At 45.6% G+C, this 23,258-nt stretch overlaps 3 protein-coding genes across 4 annotated transcripts; 1 reads left to right on the top strand and 2 right to left on the bottom strand.

Annotated features, from left to right (window-relative positions):
• The first annotated feature begins 235 nt into the window (after positions 1-235).
• On the top strand, positions 236-10,558 carry LOC143343754 (uncharacterized). 2 transcript variants are annotated; one of them, XM_076768969.1, is made up of 3 exons: positions 236-1,223; positions 1,615-1,859; positions 5,286-10,558. In XM_076768969.1, the coding sequence occupies exon 3, from the start codon at positions 5,354-5,356 to the stop codon at positions 7,343-7,345; it is 1,992 nt and encodes a 663-aa protein (XP_076625084.1). In that variant the 5' UTR covers positions 236-1,223; positions 1,615-1,859; positions 5,286-5,353; the 3' UTR covers positions 7,346-10,558. The 2 variants fall into 2 exon arrangements, with proteins under 2 accessions (XP_076625084.1, XP_076625085.1); XM_076768970.1 differs by lacking the exons at positions 236-1,223; positions 1,615-1,859 and adding an exon at positions 2,049-2,141.
• Positions 10,559-11,451: 893 nt separating this feature from the next.
• On the bottom strand, positions 11,452-14,238 carry LOC143343645 (CAPA peptides). The gene is made up of 4 exons (XM_076768741.1): positions 14,118-14,238; positions 13,481-13,744; positions 13,244-13,384; positions 11,452-11,786 (listed from the first exon to the last, which is right to left on the bottom strand). The coding sequence occupies exons 1-4, from the start codon at positions 14,173-14,175 to the stop codon at positions 11,701-11,703; spliced, it is 549 nt and encodes a 182-aa protein (XP_076624856.1). The 5' UTR covers positions 14,176-14,238; the 3' UTR covers positions 11,452-11,700.
• A 6,930-nt stretch (positions 14,239-21,168) lies between these two features.
• LOC143343286 (WD repeat-containing protein 18) lies at positions 21,169-23,241 on the bottom strand. Its single transcript, XM_076768039.1, has one exon. The coding sequence runs from the start codon at positions 23,068-23,070 to the stop codon at positions 21,796-21,798; it is 1,275 nt and encodes a 424-aa protein (XP_076624154.1). The 5' UTR covers positions 23,071-23,241; the 3' UTR covers positions 21,169-21,795.
• Positions 23,242-23,258: the final 17 nt, after the last annotated feature.

The raw sequence follows: 23,258 nt of genomic DNA, 5'->3' as shown, positions 1-23,258 counted from the left end.
GGTGTTGGAGTAAGGGTGCCGGCGAGCGGAATGGATTTCATTGAACCAGAATTCGACGGTGCTGCCCGCGGACGGTTATGCGGCAAGGGAGTCGAAAAGGGACAGCGACGGGTAACGAGCGAGCGAGAGGTCGGCGAATCAACGAAGAGGGGGGTCGCCGATTGGAGAGGGGTGGTTGGGAGCGCAAGAGGGAGGGGGTAGCGAGAGGAACAGACACGGGGATACGTAGGCATCGTGTCGGTGGCCTCTGCGGCAAATCTGCAGGTTTCCGTGGCGTGTGCGTTGGACGATAATAATCGCGAAAATCGTGACTCGTGGGTGGAATCGTCGTGGCCGTTCAGTTCGTTGTGCGTGATCGTTCGCGGCGGTTACGGGGTGCACGCAACGGGGGATGAAAGCCTTCGATGGAGCGGCGCGATCGCAGCATCCGCTCTCGCGTTTCCCCGCATACGTCCAGCTCGTTCGCGGAAACAGCGATAGCCAGTGCAGAGGCTTCTTATCCGGCGGGCCTAGCGCGAAGTGATTGATTGATCGGCCAAGAGGATAATAGAAAAGAACGTCGATGCCAGTCGACGACCCCGCGGCCCAGGTGGGGGGTGTCCTCTCGTGAGAACGGGCGAACACACGTTCGCACGGTGAGACTACGCGTGGAGAGGAAGCTGACAAGTGCATCGTGCTCGTCGCGCATCGTCCGTTTCTACCCGTTTCTCTCCGCGGGTTTCCGGATATCGCGTCTGACCGCGACACGGACCCTGACGTCAACCTAACCGCGGTGATCGTCGCGTAGACGCCGAGGTCGCGAGCATTCCATTTCCGTTCGTAACGTAGCGAGCGTCTCTTCTCCGGGGAGAGAATAAACAAAAGGACAGGGATCGTCCCGAACGGGGGTGAGAAGCGACAAACGATAAAGAAGGACGGAGGGTGAAATAGGGAGAGCCCCGCGCGTCTCTCCTCGCGAGTGATACAGTGCGCTCTCGTCTTTAATTTTTCAACCAGCCCGCAAGCGACGACGCGATTGGCCGGAACGTACCGGGAACTTTCGACGCGAGTAAACGCGTAAGCAAATTTTGCCGCTCGAGGCCGACGCGCTTGGTGGCATGACTGTGGGTGTCGGGGTGACGCGAGCACGCACCACGCGCAAGGACACCTGGTGCGGATAAGATTCCGGCGATCGAGCGTCGAATATCGGGCAGAACTCCTCTAACGAACCCCGAAACTCTCAGGTTCGCCGTGAAAGTTTCGTTGAATTCAATTAGCCGGTTGTTGCTGCCGCCGCTGCCGGTGGTGTGCCTTCCGTTCGCGGCCTCGGAACATCCGGGGGCTGCGTTCAGCATCGAGGGGGATTGAAAATTATTACCAGGCTACCGCGGCCGACTTTGTGACTAATTTATGATCGATATAAATTTCGCGGCGCATTACGCGGGCATACCATTAGCAGCGTCAGCAATTAATATGCCTTAGTAGGCGGCCGGAAATGCTCGGCGGGCGAACCCGCGGCCTGGAATCCTACAGGCTTTCGAGGCTCGTGGCTCGAGAGATTCCGCGTCGCTTGTTCGGTCGCGTCGGGTGAAAAAACCGTTACATAATCGCGCGATTGTTGCTCCTTTGTTGCAGATTGAACCCGGCGAGGCGTGCGATCGGGGAAAGTAGGCCGGCCGACGGGGCGCGCGCGTGCACGTAGGGCGCACTTAATCAGAATGAAATCTAAGAACTCGCCAACAATAGATTCGTGATGCCCGAAGGAGACCGGTCGGCGAAATGAAAGCCCCCGAGAAACAATGGAAGCGTCCACGCAAGCATGACGGCCCCATTCAGATTCGCAGACGGCATGCTTAGTGCTGGCCGAAGAAAACGCTCAAGTAAGAACAAGCAGAGCATCGTCGTCGTTGTAGGATCCGTTTCCTCGCGGTCGGGATCGAATGACGCTCGCTCGCCCTGCGAATCAACTGGCCACTCAAGGCCACTTGCTCGACCGCCGGTGACGTCACGAACTATCTTTGTTCATACGTTACGAGGGTCTAGGTTTTCCTTTGCCTATCAGTCGTTGAAAAGATCCCACCGGTTCTAGGTTGTTCAGATTTTCGACCCTTCGCAACGCATGCGACTGAGCAAGGGCTACGGAGTGTGTCGCCTATTGACCGGTAATCAATAAACATAAACAGTCATATGGCCAGTGGCCTGCTTGCTATTTAGGTTCTGTTTACATTGTTATGGAAACGCATTCCACAGGCGTCTAGAGATGTTTTACTCGTTTCGTAACAGATGTTTCTGGCTTGCAACGGTACTGCAAGGAGAAAGAAAGATCAGTCTCGAGTTGAAATGAAACGGTATCACGAGTAAATAGAACGTGAACGGGTGTCGAGTAACATTTTCCTTAGTCGTGCCCCTTAGAAGGATTGATTCACCCAATAGAAGCTGCAATTCTTTCCAGTGCTGATCTTTTTCTCTCCTTATAATAAAACACATTATCGAGCGCGTTGTCTTTTACGGAAGAATGTCTAACAATCTGTTATGGAGGCAGGTATTGGGTCTCCAGCAATCCGCGTCTATTTGTATCGTGTGGGTGTTTGAAAGCTTAAGATACTGTTCTCGTTTTTCTAAAAGTGTTGGATGACCATTGACTTGCATATCACTGATACCCAGAGGTAGCTTGACGATTAAAATTTGTTATCGGACTACGCGAATGATGGAACTGATTTATTTTCTTCTCTTACGTTTTATGTCGGATTTTCAACTCGTTAACTACTGCCCGTCAGATTTTTGCGCGATATTGTACCTTCGCCTACATACAAAATATTTAACGATTTTACCGTGTCAATTATACCGTCGTTCTTTGTTGCGTAACTAGCACGAGGAGAGGATTTAAATGATATTTCTCATCCTCTACGAACGCATTTTCGATTTCAGATTCTTCGAACAATGCTTGAAAATTACACGAGGTGAAAAATCCACGATTCCGTTGGCAATTCATCGATCCCTCTGCCTTTCGGTTCAACCTGCTTTTGTGCCCCCTAACTTTGCGAATATGCGTTATATCAAACGTGAAATTTCCTTTGAATGTGTTTCACCGGGCGCCTCTGTAAATTTCCGCTACAATTGCCCTATTAAATGTCATAATTATGTAAACGAATTGTTGCGTCATTACATACATATTTGATATTTTTTATGGCTTCTGTGCAACGCTCGACAATTACATCCTGTTTTCGTTCAATTTCTAACGTGTAAATGTTCTCGAAAAGCACCATGCTCTTGATCATTTGCGATAGACAGGAGTTCATTACACAGTTTTAAAATTCTCGTACCGTGTTCTCGTTTTACTTTCTCTCATTAATTCTGCTAATAGACTTAAGTTTGTTATTCTACGTCCGTGGTTTTACTTTTATACAACTATTTTCCCATCGTGGATGGAACCTTTGTGCTTCTTTCAGGTATTCGTTGCATCGAACAACGAATTAAAATTGCATTTTATTTGCGATTCTCATCGAAACAAAGCTGTCGAAATACCAACGCATAAACCATAGGATCCAGACATGTAGAGCGTTTTTTTCACGAACAAAGTATTCGTCGTTCGAGCGAAAATATTTCTGTGAATGAGTTACGAGCCTCTTAATTCTATTTAGAATTCTGCACGATGCTTGCGTATGTATTCTCTATCGGATTCTGGTGTCCCATCGGTGCTTTTCTATAGCTTCGCCGATCAAGGAAAGTCTCGGTGAAAAAAACGGTTCAAGTGTTGGTTTAAATCCGAGGTGGTAGAAGTTCATGCCGGAGATCATGGCAGTTCCTCGTATTGTTTCGCTCGGTGAGCCAGCTTTTGCATTTTTCCGTTGGTCGACGGCGGTTCCTTTCCGCGTCAACAGACCGGGCACACGACGACGGAAAAAGAATACGGGGTCTTCAGTTTATTGTAAATGGAAACATGGTACGTCTACAGTGTACGCAAACAGTGAGTCTCTGCCCATATAGGTAAACATCGTAGTAGCAAGTCGGGGGGGTTCTTCAATATCAGTCGAACGACTCCACGCGACGAATTCGAGACTAAATAGCGTGAACCAGTTTGCATGGGAAAGTTTCGTCACGGGCCAACTGACGTGGCAAAAAGTTTCCTCTTTTCTCCTTTAACCACCGATAAAACGCACGGAGCAAAGTTCGTTTTACGCTCGCGTATAGGCTCGTTTTTAGTGAAAAGCCGCGAATCACGTTCCCGGCAGAGCTTTCACGTTTCGTAATAAAAAGGGTCTCTTACGTTCTTTTTTATTAAGCAGTAGCGGCGACGAAATACATATGCCAGCAATGGAGACAGCAATAAACAACAGTGGCCCCCGCCCCGTTTTGTAATTTTTTCGTTCCGTTGCTCGCCGGTCCGGATCTCTTGTACAAAATTTTTTATTCTTCGTTTCCGCGATGCTCTCGGTCGTTGCTCGAATCGACGAGCACGTGTCTGTCACCGTTTAATCATAGAGCGTGCGATAGCGCGTTAAGTAGCGTCGCTTATGTCGAGCGGACAGCGTGTTAATCCGGAAATTATCGCGCGTAATTTTACATGCTAGCACAAATGGGCTAAATGACGGAGCGGCCGTGCGAAGACACGAAATGTTTCAAAACATTTGGTGTGAATTGCGGCATTTAGTCGTCGTTGGGCACCCGCGCTCAGCAAATTCGCGGCTATTTCGGGAGTGTCTCCAAACGATATGCAATTCGGGATAGATTATCCCGGTTGCATTGCTATTTTCCGTGTAGCGGCGGTTCGCTGAGCGAGGATTAATTCAATCTACTAAACAGCTTCGTCGTTTCAACGCGAAACGGATGAAGAAGAGATATGTAAATGGACGGAAATATTAGAGTCAGTCTGTCGGAGGCGCTTCCAACAGAAGCAAGTAGTCTTTCTTTCTAGACAAACTTTTACAAATGTAAACCTGTTTCGCATCTGTCACGCGTAAGGACGTAACGAGCCACCTGGTCCGCGTTAAAAAGAGTTTTACTAATTTAACGATCGGGGGCTTTTGCTGTCTATGAAGCCCAGAGATTTCGCTCGATAAACATCGTCTTGGATGCACCTAGGCGTTCATCGTGATTTTCGTGTGTAGTAGTGCTTGCTCATTATTATCCACGAGCCAGAGATTATGTTAGTCGCTGTGCTCGAGGCCTTATTCCTCTAAACTTCGATGCACCTCGCAGACGTAGTCGAACCACAATATCCCGGAACGTTAGGGGTACAGGATGTAGTTGTAGGAGGCTCTAGCGTTAAAATTTCCAATTTTAAACACGATTCCGTCTCCTTGCAGATTTCTAATCAGTGGAGAGGCCGTCCACAGGACAGAATAGCAGCTACGGAAGAGAAACAGACTGTGGCATGTTAGGACCAATGCATCACCCTCTACGAGGGCGCATTCTGCTTGCCCTCTTTTTCCTACTCGGTACGTTCGCCTTGCAATCACGAGCGGCCGCCTTCCCGGATTGGACCGACTGTCCGGCAGTGTGTCGGTGCAAATGGACGTCGGGAAAGAAGTCTGCCCTGTGCCCTGACGCCGGCCTAACGTCGCTGCCCGCGTCGCTGGACCCCGACATGCAGGTGCTGGACTTGTCGGGGAACAAGATACCAGCGCTACAGTCGGAGATCTTCAAGCGTTCCGGCCTGCTGAATCTGCAAAGGGTGTTCTTGAGGAACGCTGGCATCCATCAGATCCACGCGGATTCGTTCAGGGACATGAGGATCCTGGTCGAGATCGACCTGTCGGACAACCACGTGAAGGCCCTCGAGCCGGGCACGTTCTTGGGCAACGAAAGACTGAGGATCCTAATTTTAAGCGGCAATCCTTTGACCGTACTGAGGAGTCACCAGTTCCCCGTACTCCAGCACCTGCGAAACCTGGAGCTGCAGAGGTGCACGCTGTCGGAGATACATGGCGAGGCGTTCGTGCACCTCACGGGGCTCGAGTCGCTGAAACTCGACCACAACGAGCTGGAGTATCTCGACGCGTCGGTGATATCGCGGCTGCCGCGCCTCAAGACTCTGACCATGGACGGTAACAAGTGGAGTTGCGACTGCAGGCTCCGCGACTTCCGCGCCTGGCTGATCTCCGACGTGCCCAACAAACTCTATTCCGTGCCTCAACTGTGTTCGTCGCCACCGCGTTTGACGGGTCGCAAGTGGGAGGACGTTAAGCCGGCGGAGTTCGCCTGCGAGCCGGAAGTTTATGTGCTTTCCAGCAGTATTCAGGAAGAGATGAACGGTAACCTGAGTCTGGCCTGCTTGGCAACGGGTGACCCGGAGCCCGAGGTCTGGTGGCAGCTGAACGGCGGTCCGGTGAACGCGTCCAAACTGACTGAGCAAATATATTCCGGCACGTACGTGGCGTACGCGACGTCCGACGCCGGGATGGCCTACAACGAGCGATCCGCGCCTGGGAGGATCGTCGACAGGTGGAACAACTTGACCGTCTACAACGCCAGCGACGGCGACGCAGGGGAGTACGCCTGTTTCGCGAAGAACATCGCCGGTCTGGCGCGGGACACGGTCAGTGTGGCTATTCCGCGTGTGTACACGGCGCCGACGCTCTCTCAGAGTGACAATTGGTTATTGTGGGTCAGTTTGGCGGGCGGTGGAGCCGCGGCCCTGTGCGCCTCGATCTCCGCGGTTCTGCTGGCGCTGTGCGTGTGCGGCGGGACCCGTCGACACAACGCTCGCGAGAAGGTCAAGCTCCAGAGCAGCACGAGCTTCGGCGACCAGGAGAAGAAGCTCCTCGACCTGTCGGTAACGACGACCACGCCTGGGAACAGCAACGACCAGGGCAGCGGGCACGGCAGCCTGGTGGAGGCCTACAGCACGGGCGATCTCGAGCTGGCGGAAAGGGGATCGATCTGCGATCCGATGAGTGCCGCCACCGTCACCGTCGAGAGACTTAGACCCGAAGTGACCAGTGGTTCCGTGAACGCGATGAGGGCCGTGCCCTGCACCGCGATGTTCCCGCCTCCACCGCCGGAATTCACCAGCGGCGTTCTGCCCGCTGGTATCTTTGGCAATATATTCATTTCGGTGTCCGTGCCGCAGGATTCCTCTGATCGCTGTTACCCAGACCTGCTCGACATTCCAGTTCACGGCGCGAGCGGCGTGGTGAACAAAACGACCGCCGCCGTGGCGGCAGCCACCAGCGTCTCTAGTTTCGCGACGCTACCGCGACGTGCACTGCGATCCACCGATCTTTGTTCGCCTTACGACAATATGGGGCCCCGCGTCACGGCCAACGGAAGTTCCGCGTTTTCGCTGACCGACGTGGACCTACGACTATCGCCTCCACCCCCGCCGCGAATCATCCAACCGCCCCACGAGTTCGTATCCCTGTAAGGACACGCCCGGGGACCGGCTTTCGAGCAAATAGTCGGTATACTTGTTCAGAGCTCATCCGTCGCTTTCTTCCCACGTTCAGTCGCGTCGTCCTTAAACGGTTATCGTTCATTGTGTTCGTCGTCGACGGTATTCCAAGTGTATCTGCATTTTATACGGTGAACCATGGGCCTATCAGGCGAGACGAACAAAACAGTGGCTGTTTCGGGTCTCCGATCCATTTCGGTTTGTCAGTTTTACTTTTCGACTATTGTACTTTACGCTGAACGACTTTGGTACTTTCGGAAACCAACGTTCCGACACACTTATAATTTTGCTCGGATATGTTCGTTCTCGCTTCTTGGTAAGCGAATGGCTCACATTTTTAACCATCAAAAACCACTCCTCAAACGTACATTGGGTAAGGTTGTATGCATACAGGGACCTAGAAAGTTTGTATCTCGTGCGTATATTAAAGACGTCCGGCAGGTTATCGAAAGTAGTATACAGAATATTTGATCGAATCCACTCCAGTTATGTCTGTCCAACCTATTCGATTATGTAAGACATCGAGTTTCAAAACTGCGCGTTCCCTTCATCAAAATTTGCGTGTGACGCCAATAATTAATGCCCGCCAAAGCAATTCCTTGCCTCGAGTCACGACTGCCAAAAGGATCTTTCGTTTTGTACATAGCTCCGAAGAAACGGGATTAAATTCGTTGCTAAAGCATCGGGCACACACGCTAGAGGTCTGATGCAATGGCGTGAGGGACGACACTTTTTATACGAAAATAGTGTAAACGTATTAGGGCTACGTCTTTCGAAGTTAACTGCTTCCTGATGCAAAATAGTCTTTATTACCTTGATACCGTCTACATTACCCGTATTAATACTTTCAATTTAATTGTTAAATATGCCTTGTTTGTGAAACTTTTACCGTTTGTTTCGAATCTGCTAGCTGGTCTTGTTAAATCAGGACACTGAACTCTCTTTGTGATGCAAAGAAAGAAGAGTTAGAGTGGTGAGAGTAATTGACCAATTATTGTACATCTTGATTACAAAGTTTCAAAACACTTTCTTCTAACCCAAAGGAAAGGTTCCTTAAAGTTTTCTTTATCTTTTACACATGAACCAGGCAACAAAACTCACAGCAACACTTCACTAAATGCAAAAAGCTTTTCAAAAGGTTTTCACCAAGGCGTGTAATTACACAATTCACATTATTTTTAATTTAAATATTTTTATTTTTAAAACGGTGCAACCTTTCTCACGTCTAGCGGAATATAGAAGCGATTCTCTTGCCTTCGAACATTGTTCTCGTTTCGTTTTTTATTCCACCATTTCTATGCACTCGGCGATTAATAATCTCATTGGATGTTCTGTTTTAAAGATATCGACGCTGTCCAGGGTTAGGGTATCTCCTCGACAATTAATCAGAACAAATCAACCAAGTACATGTCCTCGTGATAAAGGCAAATTAGACAAAACACGTCTATGGTGGGGTACCAAACACAACACTGCCTGTTGAGATAATCACTAAAATTCGAGAATCACATAAGCACTGTCCCCTGGTTGGGGTTGAATTTGATTTGTCACTAACACCAACACCACGTTCAATAACTCTTTCCTCACTACCACTCACTCTTTCGCACCCTGCACCAATATAAGTTGATACAGGGTCCCGGGGGCCCCACGTGGAGGTGAGGTGAGTGGATTTGACCAGAGTGGGCCCGCTAACTTCGCCGAAATTCTCTGCACCAGGCCTATCTACTGTCAAAGTAGTGGTCCCGGGTATGGGAGAACATCAGCTAAATTGGGGTTTTCGACCTGATCGGAACCAGGAAGTCTCACTCTAGCCTCATACCCCCTTATAGTAACGAAAGGCTACCACAAATTTGTATTGTGTCCATTCTCGACAGGAAAGTCAACGAGTATTTACACCCCCACCAGCAGGGTGGGGATGCAAACACTCGTTAGCCTTATTCTCGCGGACGGACAGTACTCGCAATCACCCCTACCACTGTTTATATTTCTTCGACTCGAGTGGTCGACAGTGCAATTAAAAGTCCATTCGAATTCGATCTATTTCGAGGGAGGGGACCACCTTAGTCTCGGTGAAATGTCCCAATTGCAAGAAAGGAAGCAACAGCATATAAAGGAAACGGTGATTAAGCGAACCAGCCCACGTCCGAGGGCAGCCTATTAAGTAACCTCGCTGATGGGTTGGCTAGCAGACTCGGGACGAAACGCACATCTCTCAACCCCTTCCATTTCATTCGATCATCCTAGAGCGGCCAAAACTAATCGTCACGTTTCACGCTGAGCGCACGTAAGGCTAGGTAACGCGCAGTTTCGAAAAACAAGCCCCTCGGTCTGTCTGTTCGCTTGTCTGCCTGGCTTGCATGCTTGGTCAGCGTACACGGGCTACTCTCGCAGAGAAAGCGTGTACGATGAGCGTGTGCGTGATACGCGTGTGTGTGTGTGATTAGACCTAAGTCTCTTCTAGTTGCCAATATCCACGGAGGCAGGAGGTTTGTACATAAAGATCCCGAGGGACTCCCTGCGGCGGAAGGAAGGACGAAGTAACGTTACCCCGGTTCTCTCCCTACTCATTCTCGAAGTGTATCACTAGTTTGTTACCGTACTCTACGTGTGTACATATTTGTTATCGCAGTACACGTATTATAGCGTGGCCGACGCGTCGCGTGCCCGCGTCGGTATTCATTATGAACACTTTGTCAATTAATAAAACGATTGAATTTTACATACATCGTGTCATCGTTCTAATTTATTCCGTCGAGGCGGCGAGCAAACTCGCAACCGCCGCTCGGACGGAATCTGTTGGCTTTAAGGTGTTAATTTTCGGGCGTGTGGACTTTAGGCAGGTGGACTTTAGGTAACAGGAAGCAGGTAACGAGCCGAAAGCAGAACACTGTGTCGATACTGCCTCTCTGTGTAACGGTCAGACGCGGCTCTGGTCGTTGGGTCTGACCGTCGAGTTTTCTCCATTTTTAAATAAAAATTGACAGAGTAATTCCTTGAACGATGCTCACCAGGGTATCCTCGAAACTTGATACATACGTTACTTCCTTCCTGATTCTGGGTAACTGAAATTTCTCGTTAGAGGTTCTCTAACAATTTTTAGTTTTCCGTCGACCAATAAATTGGCGAGGTTGTTTTTAAGGAAACTAATCTAAACACGATTTTGTTAGGACTCTTTTTAGTTGTACTAGTTACCAGAACATCTTTCAAGGGAATACTGTGCAACATTTACAGTAATACTTTGAATTTCCTCACTAGATTCCTTCTTCCATCTTGAAAGGATCCTATTCCAACGTCAGCCATCCTCATAAGGGTTGTGGAGGGGAAGATAAAATTTCTCATTATATCCTATGATAAAACCAAGTGTACTAGTTCTTGTAACGGGTCAGGTAGGTAAAAGGAAGTAAATAAGTAGATAGTAGAAGAAATTGAAGGAACGAAGACAATAGCTTGCTATTTGGTACCTGGGAATTAAAGGGGTACGGGAGACAGTCTAACAATATTAAAAATAATTTTCAAACTTGGTTAACTCAAAATACCTTCTATGATAAAATTGGACAATTTTGACCAACCTAAGATGATATTTTCCATTAACAATGTTCGTACAACAATATTCCAGTTACTTCAACAAAAAATAGACTTTTCCAACTGCAATACGAACGAAAAAAGCTTTTGTATAGAATTGAAATAAATATGTATGAGATCGAGGGACTGGAATCGAACAATTTTTCTGATCCGTGGGAATTTTATTAAACAAACTCGGATATAGTTTCGCTAAAAACGAATTTCGAAGTGTGCGATATCTATAGGGGGCTTCTCCCGTGTACATATCTCAACGATCGTCGTCCGTATTCCAATTCGAGGAAAACGTTCGACGAGAATTTCGAGGGTCGATATCAATTGCTAAGTGTGTTCGCAGCGAGGTGGAAATTCAAGGAAAAATCGTCGGAAGAGAAACTGGATAGGTGCGTTCGTCGACGAGAGGGAGGGGGGAGGGCGGGCGTTGAAAAACAAACGTAATTTCACGGCCTTTTATTACATCCTTTCTTAAGTCAGCGAAAACTCTGTTGAACGAGCTACGTAGGTTCGCGTTCCTGGTAAGTTTGCAATAATCGAAATAAATACGGATACTCGTGTCCGTTGTTGTTTCGTGTACATAGAATCTATCGCGGGCTATAATTTCTTGTACAAAGTTTAGTTAACGATGTGTACCGCCGGCGGGAATTAAAGGCAGAGATAGGTCGACGACAGAAAGCCTTGTAGATCGCGTTGTACACCACGTTGCGTTCCCCGTGTGAGTTCCGTCGTGTCGAGGCCCGTGTTGGCACAGAAGATCATTTGCAGATACCTCGTTCGGCGCTGATCTCGCGTCCCAGTCTCGGGGTGTAATCGTTAAGCGATGTTTGACCGTTACGTGAGCCTGCAAGCGACGATCGGTTAGTTGCAAAGATATTAGTACAGCTATTGGTTCCACCGAAGCGTAGACTATGCCATCCAGGACTGTTAGGGAACTATAGATCGACTCCAGGCACTTGGACGGTCAACGGATAAAGAATCTTCTTGGCTAAACTATCGAATCCAATTGTCGCGACGTCCAAGTCTGACGAAAGGATACAGTAAACTCGTAATTGTTAGGTCTAAGACGTCTTCGATGATCCCTGGATCTGTTAAAATGATAGTCTCCGATGGAAGATTCGCCGAGGGAACTTGGATGAAACATTTAGACGCTCGAGGAAATTGTGCATAAAAGATTACTCTTTCTGGCAACAATTCTTGATTCTAACATTGAGGAAGACATATCTGTGATAAACTCTAGGTCTATCGAAAAGGTACAAAGTAATTCTTGGCACTCGAACAAGCCATACATTACGAATTCTTCTTCTTGGCTAAACGGTTGACCCCAATTGTTAAGAAAAAGGCATTTTTAATGGCACCCGACACTGGTAAGAAGAGAAGATCGGAAATAAAGATCTCCAGGTTCCTTTAGCGAATGCAGAATGCTTCTTGATTGAAACTGTTGCTTCTAATTGAGCCTTGAGTCAATATGGATGACTGGTTAACAAAATCAGTGATTCCGTGTCCTTATAGAATCATTAATAAATAGTTGTTTTCCTTGGGTAAATTATTAATCGAAGAGAATCGACACGCAACACTCAGATTATCCATTACGTCATTTGATCGATGAATTTTGGAACACCCTGCACGATAACGCGTTTTATTCAGCGTAAATGCGATTGTTGAAATGTAACGTATCGCGGTGAGGGGCGAAATACGAGCGGCAAGGGGCGAAAAATTAAATTGGCATTTGGATCCGGTGAGCCGCGTCAACAGAACAGTCGCGATACATTTTTGCTCGCTGATCACGTATCAGTGGGATAGATTTTCACACGGTTTCGGCGTCGCTAAAAGCACTTGGTGACGAGCGCAGTTCTGCGACCAAAAAGATGCTAGCCTTGTCAAAACTAAACCAGTTGTATCGAACAATCGAGCTTTCGACAAAGGAACGATACACGTTAGCAGAACACTATACAGTACTTGGCTCTTTTCTTGCAATCGAACAGGGACAAGTTGGGGTTGCACTTGATTCTCAGAACTGCTTCATCTTAAACGAGTCATTCGTTACTAAACAGCTAACTATAAGAGCTCAAGGAACACAAACAAAGAGACGATTTTTTGCAAGTATCCCTAACGCAGATTGATGCAAGAAACGAGGCAGTACAATGATCGAAGTAAACAGTCCACTAAAAAGTAGAGCGAACATACAACGAACGAAGCTTTTATGCAATAATCGAGGGACTACAAACTCAGTTCCAAGCGTAGAAAAATTTCGATCGTTTGCAAAATCATAATCAAAAGCACGCGAACGATCCTTCGTACCTTGAGTGTTGGGGAACAGCGATCTGGCATCGTCGATCTTCTGCGCTGAGCGGTATTCCTTCATACGTAGACGATCGGGGATCAGCCACGCTGCATCCCTCAGATTCTTGTTCTTTACGTTCATCGATCTTCCGGCGTATCCTGATACAAATATTATTAACTCCTAATCCAGACGAACAGCACTTTTAAATGATATTTCTACGAGCTTTGGGGGCACGAGCAAGCAAGAAACTTCACCTTCGAAGTCCTGGTCCTCGGCATGGTCTAGGCCCGTGTCGTGCTCGTTATAAAATTGAAACTCCGTGTCAGGTTCCATGTCACGGTAACGGTTGAAATTGATACTAGAAACCGGCATCTCGGAGCGGCCGACTCTAGGAAAATTCACCAGGCCTGAGGCGCGATCTAGTCGCGTGAATCCTGCCATGTCAGAGTGTCTACCGATCCTGGGATATGGCACCAAACCGGACGCGCGTCTATTGTTCGCCTTTAACTTTTCTCCCCCTAAAATATCGAAAGATGAAGGTACGAGATCTATGCTCGCTAAAAATTTATAATCAAACCAGCGAGTTTGGAACGAAGAATTAATTTTTATCAGGTAAAATGACTCGAAATACCTGACATCAAATTTCTAGAACCAAAAAAGAAAATGGCCCGTACATCGTTCGCTTGGAAACCACGTATGTATTATTCTTTTCGAAGGAAAAGGTTTGGCGGACGAAAAGAGGGGACGGGGTGCCGTGAAACAGAAAAATGGTCGAAAATGGATAGCGTCGAATGTTCTCCGGTGTAACGAACCGCGAAATGGAGAAAAATATGGAAGTCTCTGCAGCCGGATCGACCGGGAAAGCGGATCGATCGTAGAGTACACACTTACGGTTGAGAGAAGTGGAAAATATTAGAACGACCAGGAATACAAATAGGTGATTTGTCATTGCAATGGCGGCAGTCGGTCTCAGTGATCGAAATTCGATGAAGCGATGCTGCGAAGCGCGGGATCTAACCGGCACTGAATACCTCCAGGTATCCAACGTCTGATTTTATACCTTGCGCCGAGACCAGTCACGGGTCCTCGCCACCCCCGAGCCCCCGGGTGGTTCAACCCTCTCGTTTCACATTCCCCATCTCACACTCTACCCTCACACGCCCTCCAGTGTCATTCTCATTCGTTTATTCAACACTCGCCCACCGATGATCGAACTTTCGGACTTTCCGGTGAGCGTCTTCGTATTAAAACATTCTTTATGCAATCAAAACGAGCAACTAAAAACAGGGGATACTTATTTTCCATTTAAGCTGCGGTAAGTGAAGTTTATCGGAGGCGGCAGACGGCTGGTAGAAAGTACGATTGAGAGAATTAATGAATCTCGAATTTATTATACTTCGAAATCGCGTATTTATTTTTCTACGCGATCGCCATTTAGCGGAATATATTTTTCAAAATGCTGCATCCATTTTGTTCGACTACTTCACGAACAAACACTCTGGTTCACTCTCGATCCAATTACGCACAGCAACATCGATATTCGATGGAAAATGTTGACCTTTCGGTATTTCAATCCTAGAAACAACCTGAATTTTTGTGCAAAATTGGGGGGGAAAAATTCTATCAACGATCGTTGCTTGGTAACTCATAAATCTAACTTGTGCGACAATATCAATCAAACCTTGGGTAAGATCCTAGCTATTTCACTCGAGGCATGTTGAATGATGAACACTTCCTGAGAACTTGGACAGACTAAGGGTAAAAAAGGTGTTGAGAGAACTATTGTTCCCAGTTGTTGGACTTTTCTTGAAGTCTCCAGTGATCTTTGAGTCTCTCAACCGAGCAAACAATGATTTTAAACACTTGGGCAAGTTATACAAAAAACAGTACTTCTTCTTGAGTAAACTGTTGACCCCGGCTGTTGAGCATGGAGACGTCTTCAATGGCGTCTGAGGCTGTTAAGAAACCGACTACGAAATATACAAAATTGTGTAAAATTATAATCTGTTGGGCACGAGATGTGCCCCGAGTAGTCTCGTTTCTTAAGGAGTATACGGAGCAACGTGGTCCGAGTATAAACAAAAAATTCTTTTGGCCGAGAATCTTGTCGCGGCCTCCATTGTTACGGGTGAAACATTTTTCGTGTAAGGTCGTTAAAGAAGAGTCTTCATAAAACTTAAAAGGTTTGCGGAACAGCTAAAAATAAGGTGTACGTATTTTCTGTTTCAGCCGGGGTGAGTCAAGTTTGAGGGGCGACGCTAACCCCTGGTGTTTCAGAGAACGCGGATGAACGGTAAAAAGTAGAACATGCTGCTACAGACGAAGAGCTTAAGGTAATCTTATTCGTTGGATGTGAAACGTGTCTTACAAAGCGATTTTAAAATCTTCAATTGGCTTATGTGCAAATTACCTTTGGCAAAACCGTTAACTCTAGATTATCACAGGCAAAGTTAGTACAATGACACTGTCAACATGGACGCAAAGAAATGGTCTTATCGTCAACGACTCTTAATTCCCTGGTTTGGTGCAACGTGACTCTAAAAGCTTAAACTAACATTTCTCGTGTAAGGACGTTAACCAAAATGTCTTCGTGAAACTTTGCACGTTTCTAAAGGAGCTAAAAATAAGGGACACGTACTTTTTTTTTAGTTACGGTAGTTCAAGTTTTAGGGGTCAACTACCCTCCAATATTCCAACCCTCTGCCGCTACCATCAAAACTATTAGAGATGCAAAGAAGTCTTCTCAGCATATATGTTATGGTTTTTTTACGGAAAGTAGCGCGTATACACAACAGTGATAAAATGTTAGTGAAAATGTAAAATTCCCTCGCAACGAGTTCCCCGAAGGGGGATTTTAATACAGGTCAAAACACGTTGAAAACGAACATTGTTCTATAAAAAAAATATTTTCGTACTAAGATTGTATCGCTAGAAATCCTTGAATTTTGTACGGATATCATTTTCACGAGTAAATACGTAGTTCGAGGCAGGACATACACTGTCCCAAACATTTTGTAGTATGATTAATAATTGATCGAGACTATTTGGATAATGATATTTACCGCCACGCCTTGTATAATAAAAGGGCCATGCAAGTTCGTGCAAATAACCAGAACACCAATTAATGTTTACCGAAATTGTTGGACATTCTCTATAAATCGTATTTTGGAATTAACAGAAACCGCTTTGGTTCCTCTGGATTTAATGCAATGACACGGAACCGCGGGAATGAGTATCGGCCCCGATATAAATTACAAGTTAGGGTCGAATTGATTTCTGGGTCGATATATATTGTCCAACGGAACCGAATTTTTCACGAAAAAACACACAGTTTAAAAACGAACGTCGAAATTCCGACGCCTCGATACTTGAATCGATTTAATCCAGAGTGAAATTATTCTTACTCAATTTGCCATGCTCGAAACTGTATTGAAATTGCTGTAAAATTTCGGTCACGAGTGGTTTCAATTTTTAAAATATTAATCGATAAAAAATCCTCTTTATGCCCTGTAACGTTATCGAGTGCGAACAATTTTACCAATCGCACGGACAGTGATTTGAAATTTATTTTTTTAAAACATGCGCCGAGTAATTAACGCGAAATCGATTCGAATACAAATTGTGGATATTCCAGTCAGCTTAATGGTCAGAGTATCCATTATACTAATATCCAGTATTTCTCACCGATAATGATTCCATAAAATAGAGGTATGGAATCAATTTTAAATAATAAGAATTTTTACCTCTTAATATTATTCGATATTCTCAACTCGTTATAGTTAATGAAACGAAACGAAGAAATCGTTCGAGCAACAATAATTACTCTACTCTAACGAAGCGCGAGAAACCGTTTTGCAAGTAACGGCGCTGTTGTTACCTAAACAGACCATCCACGCGAAATCAAATAACTCATTTCAAATAACAAACGCAATTCTTAATATCCAGTAAGTTTCTCGGAAAGCCCGTAAAAGTCGAAACGATGCATTACCGTCGGTATGTCTAGCTGTTTCCAAACTGTTGAACTTTCACCGATACAATTATTTTACAGGCTGCGCCCGTAAACAAAAAAGTTCATCCTTCGTTAGCGCCTTGCGCAATAAAACGGTTTTACGATACTCGGTAAACTGCTCCCGAATAATTACTCCCGAATAATTCGCGGGAATTGATGGCCCGTTTCACTGACACTTCATAAAGGAAAATATTTTCGATAAGCTACTATCAAATCCGAGCTTTGTCCAGGCTACGCAATCTACAGTCAATCCTTAAGATCTACCGCGAAGTTGAGGCAAAATGAATTGGCCGCTCAAGGCTATCGAAGGGCTTCCCCCACCATACTATCGTTCATTCTATTGTCATAATATTAGTAAGATCATCTTTGAAAATTTTCGCTGAAACACGAGATACCGAGTGGTAGAATTAGACCCACAATTATTATAACACTTGCAGATTTTCTCGAATAAACGACGGTTAGTGGAGGGGGGAGCCCGTTAGTGACCTTGAACGACCAATTCATTTGGCTCCAACCACGCAGACCGAGTCTGACGAACCCAGTCGCATTTTTTTGTTAAGACACTATCGTATTTTCTGTACAACGTCGTGAAACGCGTGAGTTTGGTTTCGATCTACCTAAACCCGTGTACGTTACATCTGAAATCGGGTAATTGTAATGATTCGTCATAATCCAAATCCACAGTCGCGCGTGTTGTGCGGCCATGCTCATGCACACAGGATCGAACACCGATTTATAAATGCGTGATGTGATCAGAACGGTACAGATTATGCCGCATTACGCGACCGGTCGTGATGTATCCGTGATCGTGCAACGCAGGATGTACGGATATATTCTTTAATCTCCGCGACACCATATTGCACATTTTTCTAGGGAGACCAGTCGCACTTGTTCAATATCTCCCGGCCTGAATACGTTTCGCCGCCAAATCGAACACGAGAAACGTACGAAACGGAAACCGCTATTGACGTATCCGTGTCGTGAAATCGTTAGGAGATTAGTCAGATGCTGATCCTACGATAACAATCACAGAACTAGTCTGCTATTTTTACTAACAAAATATGGAGAGAGCTATTAAAAATGGATCTTTAATCAAAGATATGCCTTGGAAGCATATTTCAGTGAGATATGGACAACAGTGAATGTCTCGTATGATTTCGTAGATCTCAATTCTTTCAGTCACTACCGTCCAGACGTCTAAACAGTACACATAATTCGCCAGATCTTCTGGATACCGACTGGTTTGCATGAAAATAGATACCATATACATTCTGAGCGTAACTGATACGGTCGGATAGCTTTATAGAATATCAAAGGTGTATCGACTGGACTTGGATACCCTCTTCGTGGCAGATCAGTACAAAACAATACTTCCCTGATTCGGTATCGCCTCTACCGACGTCCGCGGATATTTCAAGCCTCGAATAATAAATATATCGAAAACGAACGATCGATATGTAGCGGTGTTCTCAGAGGGGAGGAAAAAAAACGAAAGATTCAGCGAGGTCATCCGTGGCATCAATTCCCTTCAGCAAGACAATTTCCATGCAAACCTTTCTATCTTGGGCGGCCGCCTTAGGCCTAATTTAATTCCGTCATACGAGAACACTTTCGTGAACGCCTCATTTGCATTCATTCGCGCGCTAAGGCTGCGTCTCATTTAAATACAAAGGAGCCGAGGACACTGCGTTGATACGCGGCATATTTAACGCTTAAGATCTATCATTCCGTGTTACGTTTTAATTAAGCGGACTTGTGGCGCGTGTTTAGTTTGGTGAACGCCAGGGCAAATGGCGGACAAAGGGCAGCATTCAAAGGTCTGATTCGAATGAAGAACAGTTTGGACAATTTGTGTTTATTTTAGCTAATAGACACGGTCGTGTCACGTAATTTGTATTTTTAGAAAAATGCAAATTAGATTTGCCTCTCTTATATCAAATTTGAAAAACGATAGTTACACAGAAAACGTAGTGCCTCGCTTCTTGCACCATTCGGCGTTAGGGATACTTGCAACAGAATCGTCTCAAAGCGTAAACCTAACACAATCTGCCGACTTAACTAGTCAGCAATTCTGTAATTAAAAAAAGGAACAGTACTGCAAATTAGAATAGAGCTTCGTCAGAAACCTTTTATTTGTGGTAACAACTTCTACCACTTGAGCACATATTTGGTAGTAATTTAACAGTATGAATTGAAATCTCCTTTCCGAAGATCAACAAGGTTAATCGAAAAGTTAAAATACAGTGGGTTTGAAACGACAATGTCTCCAAGGTATTATTCGAATTAAGTAATATTGACTTCCCTTCGTCCCTGCATCGTATAGACTTCATTAATGTTGTTTACCAGGGAACATTTTCTTCCCGATTACGAGGATTCGCAAATATGGTATTCAAAGGGAAGCGACTGCTGTCGGAGCGATGCGCTTGAAAATTGAAACGCTTCATTCTTGTCTAACGAACGAGATAGGGACGGGGTTGCTTAGTTCCCCGGGCTTCCCCTCGCGCAGTCACTGCGCCTATTTAAACTCCATGTCTTTTTTCTCCGACGTTCTTGAAAATACGTGGAGAACTCGCAGATCATTGTGTTAGGCACAATGAAAAGTTTCGTTGAAGTTGCCAAGGTATCCCCATAATCGGGAGCTTGTCAGCACATGATGAAACAAATTTATGACAAAGGCAATGGGCAGCAAGCTTCCTTTAAAATCTTTCCTTTTTTTCCCAACAAAATTCTTTTTCTTTTTGGAGCGAAACAATGTTTCTCTTCGCGTTTATTTGGCTTCGCTGTTCCGCAAATGTAAATTCTCTCCGCGGACGATTGTCCGTTCTTGTGTAAATTTGCATTTTTATAATTTCTTGCAAGATATCCAGGTTTCCACCATTCAATTCCATTCTGTTCATTGTCTGTTTTTTTACTCCCTTATTCTTTTTAACTTTTAAATTTTACACGTGTGCTTCCTCTGGGTTATCGCGGTCGAAACAATTTCAGCCGCGGCGTTCGCGTTTTAACCAGAAAAATGCTCGATCAAGTGAAGTGGTAGGTCGCTCTTAAAATTACCGTATCTGGATTTTATTTTTGTAACGCAATTACGTCCGGGGGGGATAAAATACGAGTGGCTGTTTATGAGGCTGCAAGGCGATGGTGAAAAATACGACGAAATCCCATGATCCGGTAACGTGAAATTACGCAACGTGGGATATTATGATCGTGACTAATGCTGCGCGAATAATTAATCCCATTTTTCTTCGGTGTCGACCGAAATCACGGTGAGCTTTACAATATTAGCCGCGTACTGGGAGACACGAAAGCTTCATCTTCGGAAAATGTAGAATCTTCCAACAAGATTATTATCGATCGCTATAAAAATTGAGCGAGCATGGTTTCAATTATTCTACAAGTCAAATAAAATTCAAATTATGTGTATATCAATCTAGATAGTTTCAAATTATAAGATAATTTCAGCTTCGTACACAGTCTAATTTAATTTGGCTTTGTCTGCATAATCGATAGAAAAGTCATGATTCTGTGTTTCATTTGGATAACTAAACTTTGCGTGGGATTTTATTTCGAAAGAAAAAGAGAGGCGGAATGATGTCATTTTCGTAGACGAAAATAAATTTAACATCTTTCATTTAGATGAACGTGCCGGGGTACGTCGTAAACGAAATACACGACTCAACGTGAAAAACTTACGACCTACTGTTAACACTGTGGAAAAAGTATTCTTCTTTGAGGTTTATTCTTGTCTGCTTAGATATAAAACAAATTTCAATGGTAAAAGAAGAGATATTTGTAGTGTAGTAAGAAAGCATTTAAAATTATACTGACAACAAAATTATAAAACAATTGAAGTAAATTAAAGAGAATTGACCCCTGCAACCGAAAATAATTTTTTTAGAACGACTTTGTTTTTGATTTTTAATAAACAACCATGGGTAACGTGGTAATATAATTTATTAATAAAAAATAAAATATGTACGTGATTTTCTTACGACTAAATTATCAAAATTACGAACTAGTTAATTCCATGATCCAATATTTATTTAATAACGCGTTGAAGGACGTAGTATGTAAATGGCAAATCACTCACCACATTCATTGCAAAACACATTACTGGGTATGACTAAATTAATTAAACAATATATTACGTATTTCTCAAGAGGACTTATCTTAAAGTAGTGCCTTTCCAGGCTTCATCTCCTCCACTTCCGGTTCGGAAGTTACCAAACTTATTACGAATATGCATACACGAATACAAAATTGTTATACATTTTTTAAACAAGTTTACAAGTGTTTTAAACAAAATATTTATTTCCTAGTTCTAATTCGTCCCCAAGTGGAAATACCCCCTTAAGTCGAAACTCTGTAAAAAAACAAAAAAAAACGGTAATTTAATACATTTTTATCCCTTTCGAGACATCGGAGGCAGTTTAAGAAATCCACATCGCAAGTGACAAACAGGTACTCTTTATTGAAGTAAGTTTTCATAGAAAAAAACGCGTCGAAACAACCTAACGATAAATTTATCGATACGCAGTACAATCAACGATCCCAGTTTCCCTTTCACCGCTGGTTCGTCGTGCCCAGAATACGTTTCACGCTGTATTGGTAAATGGCGGCGTTGATTTTCTTCAGTCTCTCGATCTCCTCCCTCATCTCGAGCAGCTTACGCGAACACGGTCCCTCTGATCCCTCCGCCCCCTCGTTCCCGGCGTACAAATCGAAGTTCAAAACGTCCGCGGGATTTCGTTCCCGCGAAATCGCCTCGACGGGGCTTTGGTTCCCGTCGGTATCGTCCGATATCCGTTGCAGGTTCGATAGTTGCAAGCGCGACTTAAGCTCGGTGACCCGGAAGTTCTCGTAGTATTTCGCGAAGAACGCCGCCGTGATTGGTCCCTTGTGATCGATCGTCCGAAGAACCTGTCGGCTGGCGATGTCCCAAACGTGGACCTCGCCGGCGGTCGAGCCCGATAGCAGATAACGACAATCGATCGATATCGATAACGTCACGATGGTCGATTTATGACCCTGGTAGACCATGCCGTCCGAGCTGTTCTTTTTAACTTGCACGTGATGCTCCGTGCCGCGCGGCGGCTCGTGGAGGTTGAATCGATAGATGCTGCCGTCGGTACAGCCGACGAACAGGTCGGTTTCGCGCGCGTTCATGGAAACGGCGGTGAGGGGCACGTCGAACACGAGGGTGAGCAACAGCAACCCGCTCCTCGGCTCGTAAACGTTGCACGTACGATCGAGCGACACGGAACATAACCTCCCAAGCGCGCCGGCGTGCCCGAACTGTAGATCTTTCACCGGCAGAGAATGGTGGGAGAAACCGTGCAGAGGCGTGATTCTCTCGTCGTTCAATACGCGAAACAGGGACCAGACGAATATCAAACCGTCCTCGGCGCCGCTGGCGAATATCGAGCCGTCTTTGCTGAACGACAGACAGTTCACAGTTTGATAATGCTGCGACAGATTCCCCAGCAGTCGACCGTTGCACGACTGCCAGACGAATAGCTTCTCGGAAATCGCCGCGACAATGTAAGAGCCGCTCGGCGTGGACGCGAGGGCCGTTACTTTTCCGGGTGTCGTTAGTCTTAGGTTAGGCGCGGGGCTCGGACTGTTCAGAGGCCACACGTGTATTCGAGGCTTCGTTGCATCCGCGCCGATTATGTACGTGTCGCTCAGAAGCTGTAGAGTACGGTTTGCCAAGGCACCGGCGTTTTTGTAGGCCGATAACGAGGAACCGGTTCGTAAATCCCACACGGCGGCACTCCAGTGCTCGCCCGTGCTGTCGCTGGTTATTATCACCTCTCTCGAGTCGGCGATTCGCGACATTTTAGCGTCTTTTATCGTTCCGCGGAAATGACTAGTCGCTTCGGTGTTCACATGATTCGCGTAGACTTATTTTCGAGTTAATTAGCACCACTGTCTTCGAACGATTTGGAACTTCTCGTGAGCACGTGTCTTGTTTTAGGTTAGAGCGCAGGGGTACCAATCGTGCAACGTTCCTCGTCACAAATGGT

The sequence above is a fragment of the Colletes latitarsis genome, chromosome 7 (genome assembly GCF_051014445.1).
Source record: "Colletes latitarsis isolate SP2378_abdomen chromosome 7, iyColLati1, whole genome shotgun sequence".
Classification (NCBI taxonomy): domain Eukaryota; kingdom Metazoa; phylum Arthropoda; class Insecta; order Hymenoptera; family Colletidae; genus Colletes; species Colletes latitarsis.
This window is presented reverse-complemented; position numbering and strand designations above follow the sequence as displayed.

Bases quoted from the DNA above. Each gene is read 5' to 3' on its own strand.
- LOC143343286 (XM_076768039.1), bottom strand. From the start codon at position 23,070: ATGTCGCGAATCGCCGACTCGAGAGAGGTGATAATAACCAGCGACAGC.
- LOC143343754 (XM_076768969.1), top strand. From the start codon at position 5,354: ATGTTAGGACCAATGCATCACCCTCTACGAGGGCGCATTCTGCTTGCC.
- LOC143343645 (XM_076768741.1), bottom strand. From the start codon at position 14,175: ATGACAAATCACCTATTTGTATTCCTGGTCGTTCTAATATTTTCCACT. The intron at 13,385-13,480 runs GTGAAGTTTCTT...TATTTGTATCAG, and splicing joins CGAGGACCAGGACTTCGAAG to GATACGCCGGAAGATCGATG. The intron at 11,787-13,243 runs GTACGAAGGATC...CGTCGCTTGCAG, and splicing joins GCTGTTCCCCAACACTCAAG to GCTCACGTAACGGTCAAACA.